The sequence below is a fragment of the Nicotiana tabacum genome, chromosome 4, assembly GCF_000715075.1.
Source record: "Nicotiana tabacum cultivar K326 chromosome 4, ASM71507v2, whole genome shotgun sequence".
Classification (NCBI taxonomy): domain Eukaryota; kingdom Viridiplantae; phylum Streptophyta; class Magnoliopsida; order Solanales; family Solanaceae; genus Nicotiana; species Nicotiana tabacum.
In genome coordinates this window covers 9,594,202-9,607,408 of record NC_134083.1, presented here as the reverse complement: position 1 = coordinate 9,607,408, position 13,207 = coordinate 9,594,202, and the positions used below count along the sequence as shown (strand labels likewise).

Genomic DNA, 13,207 nt, shown 5'->3' with positions numbered 1-13,207 from the left:
TTATGGAATTGTACCTAGGGTAAGACTCTCCTACTATATAAAAAGGGATCTGATTATTCATTAGACACTGTAACACACATATCAAGGCAATATACTATTATTTTTTTTATTATTTAAAAATTTTATTCTTGTTCATCAGTGCTTGGTCATTGTGAGTCCGGGATCGATGACGGATATTTTATTAAAGCTGTTGTTAAGTCCGCAATCACCCTCCTCAAGTGATTTGATAATTTATTACCTCCTTTATCCGTTTAATCTATCGCAATTTATCATTTGTGTCGAATTAACCCATATATCCTTAAAACCACAAACAAATTTAATTGTTATCAATTTTTTTGGATAACAATTCACATATTGAACTGTTATATAACCTATAGGTAAAATATTACATTTAAGAAGTATATATATATATATATATATATATATATATATATATAAACACACTTTATCGGAAAAAAATTTATATCTTTTAAATTTGTACACCCTTAAAAAAAATTCTAATTTCGCCACTGCTCACGTCTACTACAAAACGGACAATCTGATACACAAAGGATCTCACGTTCAGGCAAGATCAGTGAAAAAATCAGACCCCAAAAGATAACGTAGACAGTCAAACTTAAAACAAATTAATAGCTTCATTTATTGCTCGAAACCCTGACCTAAAAAAATTCACAAACGAAACAAAAAGACACGAGAGAAGTACACGTTGCTCTTTGAAAGTTTCATATCTCTAAACAACAAACTGATTGAATATGGCCACAATATTCATCTGGTATGTCCACTTTGGTCCATGTCTTTTCTTTACTACTAGTACTAATATTACTCAAATGAAGTTCATAACCTCTGTGGAGTTCATCGAATCTGGCATTGCCCACGGTTAGCAACTTGCCCTGCCACGCTGTCAAATATGACACGTTAGAAATCTCAGCAGGCAATTCAGCCACGTGTCTCCACGTGGCATCACATTTTACCATCACGTCACCATCTTGGCACATGTATAATCTCCCATCATCGCCTTCTAAGCAAGTTTGAGGACACGTGTCAGCACCTAGAAAGTCCTCTTCGAGGCACCACTGCTGCGTGGCGAGATCGAACACCTCAGCGCTACGCTGGAACTGACCTTGTGCATGCGTAGGATAGCCGCCAATGACGTGGAATTTCCCTCGGTGAAATACGCACTTACACTCGTCTCGCTCCATCGCCATTTCCGGCAGCGTAACCCACTCGTCTTTTGCCACGTCATATAACAAAACCGATTTTAATGCATTTTTCCCGTCGTCATGTCCACCGGCGACTAACACAAATCTCTCAAAATCCGAACCGCATCCGAAGAACAACCTTTGATCCCCGGGCATGTCGGCCCCACGACGCCACGAACCTGATATGAAATTGTAGATAAACACAGAGTCCATAACCCGCCAATTAACCGGGTCACACCCGCCGATCACAATTAAATCCGACCCAACTCCGACAACCCGGCAAAACATGGGTAACCCCTCGACTAACTCGGGTATGGGCGGCAAATCGTACCAATTTCCTTTTTCTGGATCGTAAAGAGAGAGGCGATAGAATTGGGTAGACGAGAGAGTCGTAACACCATGAGGTTTTCTGATGGTAGTAACCATGGCTTGGGCCAAAGCAAAAACGGGTCGGGTAAAGCCCGAAGATTTTCGTCGTTGACGAAAGGCAGGGTGCTTAATCTCGTTTTTCCAATTGCTGCATACAGAAGCAGCTTTAAAGAATTGGTCGAGAGGAAGACGAATGAGACATTCAAGAGCAATATCATTGGGAAGACCCGGTAGAAGATCCATATGTGAAAAATTAAAGGAACAGAAAATGAGAGAAATTTTTGGTTTTAGGAACTCATAAGCGCAGATGTTGCTGTTACTGATGGCATGCATAAATATTAAATATTCATTCAGGATTTATAGCCTTTTTTTTTGGCTGACTTATAAAATTGACCTATTTTGAAGAGTGCTATTTAAAAAAGTAAGTTTACGTTTTGACTAATTAATTTAAAAAAAAAATTTGAGCGCTAAATTTTTAAAAAATATTTTTAAATATATATTTTTTAAAAATACTTTTCAAAAAAATATTTTTGAAAAAAATTAATTTTTTTTTTTAAAAAAAATTATTTTTACTTCTATCCAAAAGTACATTTTTTTCATTAAAAATTTTAGCCAAACGTCTTAACTTAAAAAAAAAAAAATTATGACAAAAAACACTTTTGGCGAAAAATTGAGTGTTAGAACGTGACAAATTATAGGTTTTCAATGTTCTTATGGGGCCATGAAAATAACATTAGAAAGCAGTTTTTTTTTGGGCCCCTGTCACGCCAGAAAGGACTACAAAAAGAACACAATGTCCCCTCACTGTCCAAGAGGGAGATGTAAACGAGGTCTATTCACCTTATTTACTTCATTTTTTCTCACACCCTGTTTACTTATTTGTACACATTTGTGTAATGTCCTTGGTATTTAACTAAATAAACGTATGACACTTGACAACTCACTCATGATCTTGCACAATTTGCTCGTATTTTTGCTATGCCAAGTCAGTCTTACTACACTCAAGATCGCTAAGGAATATTAGAACACAGGAGAATTGCCAAAGGAAGCTTTTGTATTAAAGAGAACTTGATTGTTTTGCTTGATGAGTTACAAATGAATAACCCCCTTTATATACTAGTTTCATAGGGTCTAGTGAGTAAATAATAATTATACACAAGACTCTTATTATTACAAGTAGGACCCTTCTCTAAAATATTCTACATAGCTAGAATCTTCTAAGGACTTTTCTAGCAATTCCATAGGGTTCTAAGGTTTTCCATGAGAAATCTCCATATTTCTCTAGAACCTTCCCACATGTGCTAGTCTATTTCATATGTAAGCTTCCACATGGCATTAATATATGTCAAATGGCACCTACGTGGCATGATGATGTGGCGGGTCATGACACTCTCCCCCACCCAATTTTGTGACGCCCTCGGCACAAAGCATCGACATGTATGCACGCACCTCGCCTTAATGTCGTCGGAGATCTTTGTCCATTAGCCATGATGCTCTATGGAGGGGTTCGTCTTCCCATGTCATAAGGTACTAGTCACCTTTCTTCTTGCCATGTTTGTACTTTGGACGGCTAGCAATGATGGCCTCGATCATCCGCCCATCGGATGCCTCTCCTTGCTCTTGGCCTGAATCTCCCTATGACTCGACCAAGTCTAGCAGCTTCTTAAGCATCGGGTACATACTTTCACTCCCTATTTAGCTGCCCTCCGTGGTCACAGCTTTACTGGCAAACTTGACCCCTCTGCTTGGTGCTTCGTCTAAGTCCGATAGCGTGCCATCACTTTGTAACTCGCCATCCACTTCAACTATGTCTGCGCAACTTTTCTTGTTGCCACCATGCTCCATTTGCATGGCGCCAAGATAGGCTTTGGAATTCCCTTCTTTAGGCTTAGATTCCAAGTGCATTACCTCAATGCAGGTGGTTTCTCCTGTATCACTCTTATGTGCCTAAGCAAAGTTCCCGATCATTGCTGCAAGCTTCCCGAACTCTGGACCTTCACTTGCCCGATGTGATTCTTTACAGAAGTAGCAACCTTCTTTTAGGCTCGTACTCGCTATTGTTTTTCGGCCCCTTGTCATTTCTGCCCCACCCCTCTCGGCGTTGCCTTCTTTAGACTTGGCAGGCTCCATCTTGAAGTCAACGAGTGACTCGGCTACCGCTATGGCCTTGTCCACGTTTGCTACTTAATGTCTTCTTAACTCCTGATTTGCCCAATTTTGCAACCCATCCATGAAGTAGAAGAGAGAATCTTCCTCGGACAACGACGAGATTTGCAGCATTAAGGAAATGAACTCGCACACATACTCCCGAATTGTGGTCATCTGTCAAAACTCCCTTAGCTTCCGCCTAGCCTTGTACACCACATTTATCGAGTAGAATTGCTTCTTCAACTCTTTCTTGAACTGCTCCCGTGTCTCAAACTTGCATAGCCCCTTCTCCATGTCAGCACACTTTCGACGCCACCATAGGCAACCTCGGTCAAGTACATTGAGGCGGCGTTGCGTACCTTAACAACTTCTCCATCCTCCTTGACTACCTCAAAGTACTTGTCCATCCAAAGTAAGTCACCCACCTCGCGTGCGCCCCGTGCACCTTCATACTCCTTTTGCTTAAGGACCTTCACATTTGTCCCTTTTGCAAGTACCACGCCCTTGGTAATTCCGACCATGGTTCCCTACAAAGCTTCCTTCTAGCAATCTCTTGTATTCTTTCTAACATTCCTTTAGTCATAAACTTTGCTCTGATACCACGTTGTCACGCCCTTAGTATTTAACTAAGTACACGTGCGGCACTTGACAACTCGCTCACGATCTTGCACAACTTGCTCACGTTCTTGCTATGCCAAGTTAGCCTTACTACACTCAAGATCGATAAGGAATGTTAGAACACGGGAGAATTGCCAAAGGAAGCTTTTATATTAAAGAGAACTTGATTGTTTTGCTTGATGAGTTACAAATGAATAACCCCATTTATATACTAGTTTCATAGGGGCTAGTGAGTAAATAATAATTATACACAAGACCCTTATTATTTACAAGTAAGTCCCTTCTCTAGAATATTCTACATAGCTAGAATCTTCTAAGGACTTTTCTAACAATTCCATAGGGTTATAAGATCTTACATGAGAAATCTCCATATTTTTCTAGAACCTTCCCATATGTGCTAGTCTATTTCATATGTAAGCTTTCACATGACATTAATATATGCCAAATGGCACCTACGTAGCATGATGATGTGGCGGGTCATGACATTTGGTCCTTAATTCGTCCAATTATGATTTGTGTCTATGCCTTGACTTCAAGTCCCGAGTAAGAAATTGCTTTGGGTATAGAACGTTTTACTTCTAAAGTGGGATTATCCGCGAATTTAAATTAATTTAAAGTCTATTGTATATCGGGTGAAAACCAAAAAAGTGACTCAAAAAGTTATTTACCCTTCTCGGTAGTAACATATAATGTAAAAAAAACTCCTTTTTTATTACCTATACATGTATTGCTTGTTGTCACCCAAGGGTTTCTAATTTATTACTTCAGTTGTTTCATTACTTGTTGTCACCCAAGGGTTTCTAATTTATTACTTCAGTTGTTTCATTAGTTAATATTCCTTTTCTATATATATATGGTAAACAACCAATTAAAATGCAGGGTTTTTTAAACTCTTATGAACCAGCTCATCTCTATGTGTGATTTTTGAGATTTAAAAAGACGAGAGCTTTGTTGTTACTCTTAACTAAGGGTGGTATGGGGGACGGTTAGGTCCGAGACCGGCCCAGGACCGCAAGTCCACATAGGCGGTGGGCCTAAACGGTCCTAACCGGATAGGACCGGGACCGTGGGGTGGTGGGCCGGGTAGTGGGCCGGTCTCATAGGCGAGGTCCGCGAGACCGGGACCGTTTGGGACCGGGACGGGCTGAGAAGTGGGCCGGTTCAAGTGGTCCTAAACAGTCCTATCCGGGGCCAACGGATAAATTTTTTTTTAAAAAAAAAAAATGACTGTTTGGCCATTTAAAAACTAGCCGTTTGGTCTGCCAAAATAGCCATTTAACCCCCCAAATTTTGTTTTAACCCCAAACTTTTTATAATTATACTTTTTTCCTATTTTCAACTATAAATACCCCCTCATTCTTTTATTTTTCTCACAAAATCATCAATCTCTCTCTAATATTCTTCTATAATTGCTTACTTAATTGTTACAATTTGTGCAAAATTGTGAAGTTGGTGAATTGAAGTCTTCAACGATAATTATTTTTCAACAAGTTGTTCGTCAATTCGGTAAACTCGTTCCAACTCTTAAGTTTTAATATTATAGTTTTGTTTGTTTTATTTACTTTGCTTGATTAATTAAGATGGCTTATTCCTTAAAAAAAATATTTAGTAAAAATAAGAAAAAATCCAAGAATGGTGAATCTAGTGGCCAATCTGTTCCTCCTCCACTTCCCCCGGCTCCCCGACCCAAACATGTTACCCGTCCTACACCTCCTATTCTTGATAGCGATAATAGTTTATTATAATTTACCGAGAGTCAATTTTGCCATAATATTGCACCCGGTGAACAATTAAACCATGAATATATGAATGCTCTTTATGGTAATCCAACTATTGATGAAAATGATGATGAAGAAATAGATTTTGATGAAACGCAACCGGATGACGATACACCCACTAGTCCTGCTCTTGAAGTTAACCCAACTAATAATAATCCAAATGATCCCCCGTCTGACCCTCCTGTTACTGCCCCTACTTTTTCTAGACAACCTTCTAAACGGGCAGAAAATATCTCTTGTTTGGTCATTTTTTACTCAACTAAGAGAAAAAAATAGGGCTAAGTGTAAAACTTGTGGCAAAGAGTTAGTTTTTAAATATGTTGAAAGTCGGGGGGGGGGAGTTTGACTAGACACATATTGCTACACCCTCAAGATAAAGCTAGATATTTTCGTATGAAAGCTTTGGCCGAGGGGACAAGCGCACCTAGTCAGGTTGACCTTAGTACCGGGTCAAATCAATTTCAACCGAGAATTAACACTGTTACCGGTGGTATTTTATATTATGATCCAAAAAAAGATCGGGAAGAATTGGCAAAAATGGTTACTGTTATGTGCTTACCCTATAGTTTTCCTTCTAACCCTCACTTTGTGCATTATATTAGAAAAGTTTATAATCCTACTTATAAAGGTTTTCCTCGCACAACCGTAAAGAGTGATATTTATAAATATAAACATGAATATGAACAATATTTACGCTATTTATTTACTCATATAAATTGTCGTGTTGCTATTACAACTGATATTGGTAGAAGTGGTAATGACTGTGATTACCTTACTGTTACCAGTCATTGGATTGATGAGGATTGGATAATGCAAAAGCGCATTATTGCTTATAGAATAATTAATTCACGTCACACAGGGCAGTTTATTTCTAGCACGATTACGGATATTTGTAGATATTTTTGCATTAGTGATAAAATAATGTCAGTTTCAATGGATAATGCTACTAGTAACACAAATGTTGTAGCCTTGCTTACCACTACACTAAGTCCTGCATTTAGTAACATTTTTCATGTTAGATGTATTTGTCATATTTACCATTTAATTGTGGGTGATGGTATGCGAATTTTAAATGTGGAAATTGAAAAGGTTAAAATGGCTCTTAATTGGCTTTTTTATTCAAACCGTAGAAGTAGACTTAGAGAATATTTTAAAAGATGCGATGAATTTGGCCTAAGAGAAAAAAAGGTTCCTAAACCTTGTCCAACTAGATGGAATTATATGCATGAAAGTTTAGTTGTTGCATATGAATATAGAAACCCCATAAACTCAACGTTTAATACTCATGTAAGTGATGATGATGAGCACCTTACAAATGCGGATTGGGCTAATGTTAAAATACTTGTAGATTTTTTAGAAAAATTTCATATTGCTACAAATGAATTTTTTGGGCAATATTATCCTACTATTTCTAACTGTTTATGTCACGACCCAACTGGAGGGTCATGACTAGCACCCGGGCCATACTTGCCGAGCACCAACGTACATTTTATCTAACCTTCCTTATTATCTTTAAGGGCCGACAAGATCAATATAAATAGTAGACATGGATCATGAACATCCAACAATGAAAGATAATGTCATGAACATACATAACATGGGACGACAAGACTGTCAAGAAACTATATATAAGGTACGAGCTACCATGCTGCCATGAAAGACTATACAACAAAAATCAGCCGACAAGGCATTCTAAACCATATATAAGTCGACACCTGTCTATAAGCCTCTAAAGGAACATAAGTGCTACAACATTGCCAGAACAGGGCCCCGACATACCCATAATGTCTATAACAAAAATGCATACCAAGACCACGGCAAATCCGGAGAAGGGATCTCGCCAATAACCGCTGAACTGGACAGCCTACTGTGGTGGGGGAGCTGCGTCTACCTGTCTATCAGGACCTGCAGCACGACATGCAGCGTCCACAAATAAAAAGGACGTCAGTGCGAATAAAGTACTGAGTATGTGAGGCAGGAAAGCATGAGTAAGAACAGTAATGTAAACAGGGATAGAGAATATACAACCTGTGACATCTGGGTACCTCTGAGGGCTACTGACATGAAATACATGATACATACATATATATATATACATAAACTTTTAAAACATACGTCTTTGTGGGCATCACCATCATCATATCGTACCCGGCCGTAATAGGCTCGATAAAACGTACCCGGCCATCATAGGGCTCGGTAGAATCGTACTCGGCCACGTGGAGCTCGGTAAAACCCAACTGATCAGTGGTTGCACAATAGGTGCCATACCCGGCCGACTATAGCGCGGCTCTATGATGCATGCTGGACTCATTGGAATCACATTTTGAACCTTTCGGAGTGATGTAAGGTCAGTATCCTTCGTACACGTTATTAGGATTAACTCTTCATCAAGAATCTTATAAGAATTAGGAACTACCAACAACATTGATAATATAAGAATAAGAGAAGTAACATCAATATCAATCGTTTCATAAGAAGGGCAGCAATGTAAGTACTGCTAGCTTCTAAGAGTAGAGTATCTTTGGGAGCTCGTTCATTAAATTATGTACAATCGGAGTCATGCAAAAGAATGAAGGGGATAGCCTCACATACCTTGTATATACTGCCCAACCTCAAGCTATGCAAATGTCACGACTCCTTAGTCTACAATAAGACAAATGACACTATCATTATCGTTTAAGCGTCGTAACTATTATGTATCGACCGCAACCTATTTTACGATGAAACGGACAGCACCTCCCCTATTTATAAGACTTCCCACAAGTCAATACAATCACCAAATAGTCCAAAAAATATCATTAATAATCATATTGAGCCTCCAAAACAGTCCACCAACCAACAACATTACTACCAATCCTTTCGATATATATTTCACAAGTTCTAGCTTCAACGACTTAGCCGCAACTTGGATAATCTTAAATATATATAGAGTAAGAGGTTCCTTACCTTTAAACAGAAAGAAAAACTCCAATTTGACCTTAATTTTCCACGAAATATCCCTCCAATTCTGCCACAAGAACAAGGAAGCGAAACTAGCAATTAATTCGGGTTTTTCGGTACTAGAATTACTTTAGAAGACTTGAAATCACCTAGGGTTGATATTAAAAACTTTAAGGTGTATTTACAGAACATAAAACACTTAAAACAACCTCCCACACGAGCTGGAACAACACAAAAATCAGCAACAACAAGAAGAACAAGAAACTTACTAGCGCCACGGGATTCCCGACATTTGATTTGTGTTGTTTGCCCTTTGTTTGGGTCTTGGATCATGAGAGAACCTTGAGAGACTATTTTTAGGGTTCTAAGGTCTGAATATACTGAAAACTAATGACTTAAAATGGGGTTGAGGTATCATATATATATCCATATATCTTAAACCACCTATGTGGGCCCCATAGAGAGCTGTTTGGCGCACTCTCGCAAAAACGCGTATATCTCTCTATTCAGAGATCGTATCGACGAACGGTTTAATGTGTTGGAAACTAGACTCATAGATATTCAATTTGATATGTATATCACCCCATAATTCCTAGTACATTGGGAGAAAAATGTAGTAACATTTGACCTAAAGTTTAAGTAAAATTATAAACGTAAGTTGCGACAACTTTTATCGACTTTTGTTTCATAACTCGCTTGATTTCAAGACTTATGATATGGATATTATATGATTCAAATACATTAAAACATGACCTCTTGGGACAATTAATCACCTCTAGTGTTACCCGAAAATATGGGTTACAACATCCTTGATTCGTTTAACTTCAAATACTTGTTAACCACTCTTATACACTCTTGTATCGTTTAAGACCAATAGGATTAACTTCTTATCATCTCAAAGATAATCTCTTCTTCGATTTACGTCGACTAACTTATGACGTGATCTAAGGTACGCGAATGTGGGTTGTAACACCCTCTCCCCCTTAGGAACATTCGTCCTCGAATGTAAGGGTTTATGGGGTGTCTAACTCATCGTGGATTCCGACGGAGATTTCCGGCTGAGTTTCCCCTATAAAATGGACACTAGCCAAACTTGCAAGCAGTTAAACCCAACCTATGGCCTTACAAGACTATACAAAGCATTATGGATATGTACATTATCTGCATATCACTATATCACCATTTTATATTTAAAAAAAAGAGTATTTACAAGCTATTGCTTACCTCATAGAGCTGTTTCACCTTATAATGCATCCTTCTTTCCCCGGCATCCTCGTTATCTTCACTCTGGAATAGGTAAGGGTATTTAGACTTCATCTCCTCTTCTGCTTCCCATGTCATTTCTTCTATATTCTTGTTCCTCCATAATACTTTGACGGAAGCTACATCCTTTGTTCTCAGCTTGCGGACTTGTCGATCTAATATAGCCACTGGCACTTCATCATATGATAGATCCTTTGTAACTTGTACATCTTTGATAGGGACGACCCGAGAAGGGTCTCCAATACATTTCCTCAACATAGATACATAGAATACCGGGTGGACGAATTCCAATTCAGATTGCAATTCTAACTCGTAAGCAACCTGTCCAATTCGTCGAAGAATTTTGTACGGCCCAATATACCGCGAAATCAACTTCCCCTTCTTCCTAAAATGCATAACACCATTCATCGGCGAGATCTTCAGGAAAACCCAATCACCAACCTCAAATTCCAGATCACGACGCCGGACATCGGAATAAGACTTTTGCCTGCTTTGTACCGTCCTCAGTCGCTCTTGTATCACTTTCACCTTCTCAATGGCTTGGTGAATCAAATCTGGCCCATATAATTCTGTGTCACCGACTTCGAACCATCCAACTGGTGATCTACATCTCCTCCCGTACAGTGCCTCATACGGGGCCATTTTAATACTGGAATGGTAGCTATTATTGTAGGCAAATTCTATTAAGTGCAAGATGGTCATCCCAATTCCCCTTGAAATCTAGAACACATGCTCGTAGCATATCTTCAAGCGTCTGAATGGTACGTTCAGCCTGTCCATCAGTCTGCGAATGGAATGCAGTGCTGAGATTTACTTGTGTGCCTAAACCCTTCTGAAAAGACCTCCAAAAGTTAGCCGTAAATTGAGCTCCTCGGTCTGATATAAGAGATACCGGCACACCATGAAGCCTAACAATCTCCTTGATATACAACTTCGCATAATCTTCAACCGTGTAAGTTATCTTAACTGGCAGAAAATGGGCAGATTTTGTAAGTCGATCAACTATCACCCAGATGGAGTCAAACTTATGATAAGAGCGAGGTAATCCAATAATGAAGTCCATATTAATCACCTCCCATTTCCAGGTCGGAATCTCTATATTCTGAATCAATCCACTAGGTTTCTGATGCTCGATCTTTACTTGTTGACAATTAGGACACTGGCTAAAAATTCTGCAATAGACTTCTTCATGTTATCCCACCAATACTGCTCCTTAACGTCATGATACATCTTTGTCGAGCCAGGATGGATAGAATATCGGGACTGATGAATCTCAATCATAATCTTCTCTCGCAACCCTGCCACACTAGGCACACATAATCGGCCCTAGTATCTCAGTGTCCCATCTCCTCCGATCTTGAAAGTTGTAATCTTACACTGCTGAATTCCCTCTCTCAATCTTACTAAGGTAGGATCTTCATATTGCCGTGCTTTTACCTCGGCTACCAAAGATGATTCTATTGTATCCTGTACAGTAACACCTCCGTCATCAGAGTCCAACAATCTGATTCTCATATTGGCCAGCTGGTGAAGCTCTTTGGTCAACCCTTGTCTACCTGCCTCAATATGTATTAAGCTTCCCATTGACTTACGGCTGAGAGCGTCTGCCACAACATTGGCTTTACCGAGATGGTACAATATCTCGACATCGTAGTCTTTCAGTAATTCAAGCCACCTACGCTGCCTCAAATTCAACTCCTTCTGCTTGAAGATGTATTGTAAACTCTTGTGATCTGTGTAGATGTCAACATGGACGCCGTATAAGTAGTGCCGCCATATCTTCAAAGCATATATTACTGCAGCCAATTCCAAATCATGAGTCGGGTAATTCTTTTCATGCTTCTTCAATTGTCTTGATGCATAAGCAATCACCTTCCCACGTTGCATCAATATGCACCCCAAACCTATACCTGAGGCATCACAATATACCACATAACCTTCTGTTCCTTCTGGGAGAGTGAGCACTGGCACAGATGTCAATCGATTCTTTAGCTCCTGAAAACTATGTTCACAAGCATCAGACCACTTGAACTTGGTAGCTTTCTGTGTTAACTTAGTCAATGGTGCTGATATAGAGGAAAACCCTTCTACAAACCGCCTATAATATCCTGCTAGCCCCAGGAAGCTGCGGACTTCTGACGGTGTTGTAGGTCTCGGCCAATTCTTCACTGCATCGATCTTCTGAGTGTCGACACTAATACCCTTATCAGATATCACATGGCCAAGGAATGCTACTGAGTTCAACCAGAATTCACATTTAGAGACTTAGCATATAACTTATGATCCTGAAGGGTCTGTAATACTATCCGCAAGTGGCCCGCATGTTCCGTCTCCGAACGAGAATACACCAGAATGTCATCAATGAATACGATCATGAACACATCAAGATAGGGCCTGAATACACTATTCATGAGATCCATAAAAGCTGCTGGGGCATTTGTTAGCCCGAACGACATCACCAAGAACTCAAAATGCCCATATCTTGTCCGGAAGGCCGTATATGGAATATCCTTCTCCTTAACCCTCACCTGATGATACCCTGAATGCAAGTCAATCTTGGAGAAATACTTGGCACCCTGGAGTTGGTCAAACAGGTCATCAATTCTTGGAAGTGGATACTTGTTCTTTATTGTAAACTTATTCAACTGTCGATAATCGATACACATCCTTAACGACCCATCTTTCTTCCGCACGAACAAGACTGGCACACCCCAAAGTGAAGTGCTAGGCCTAATGAAACCCTTATCCAGCAAGTCCTTCAACTGCGCCTTCAACTCTCGCAACTCTGTCGGGGCCATCCTGTATGGAGGGATAGAGATCGGTTGAGTGTCAGGCAATGCATCAATGCTAAACTCAATCTCCCTTTCAGGAGGAAGGCCTGGGAGTTCATCT

At 39.6% G+C, this 13,207-nt stretch overlaps 1 protein-coding gene across 1 annotated transcript; it reads right to left on the bottom strand.

Moving 5' to 3' along the window:
* Window positions 1-616: 616 nt before the first annotated feature.
* LOC107771069 (F-box/kelch-repeat protein At1g80440-like) lies at window positions 617-1,915 on the bottom strand. Its single transcript, XM_016590392.2, has one exon. It carries the CDS (start codon window positions 1,899-1,901, stop codon window positions 723-725), a length of 1,179 nt encoding a protein of 392 aa, XP_016445878.2. The 5' UTR covers window positions 1,902-1,915; the 3' UTR covers window positions 617-722.
* Between the last annotated feature and the right edge of the window lie 11,292 nt (window positions 1,916-13,207).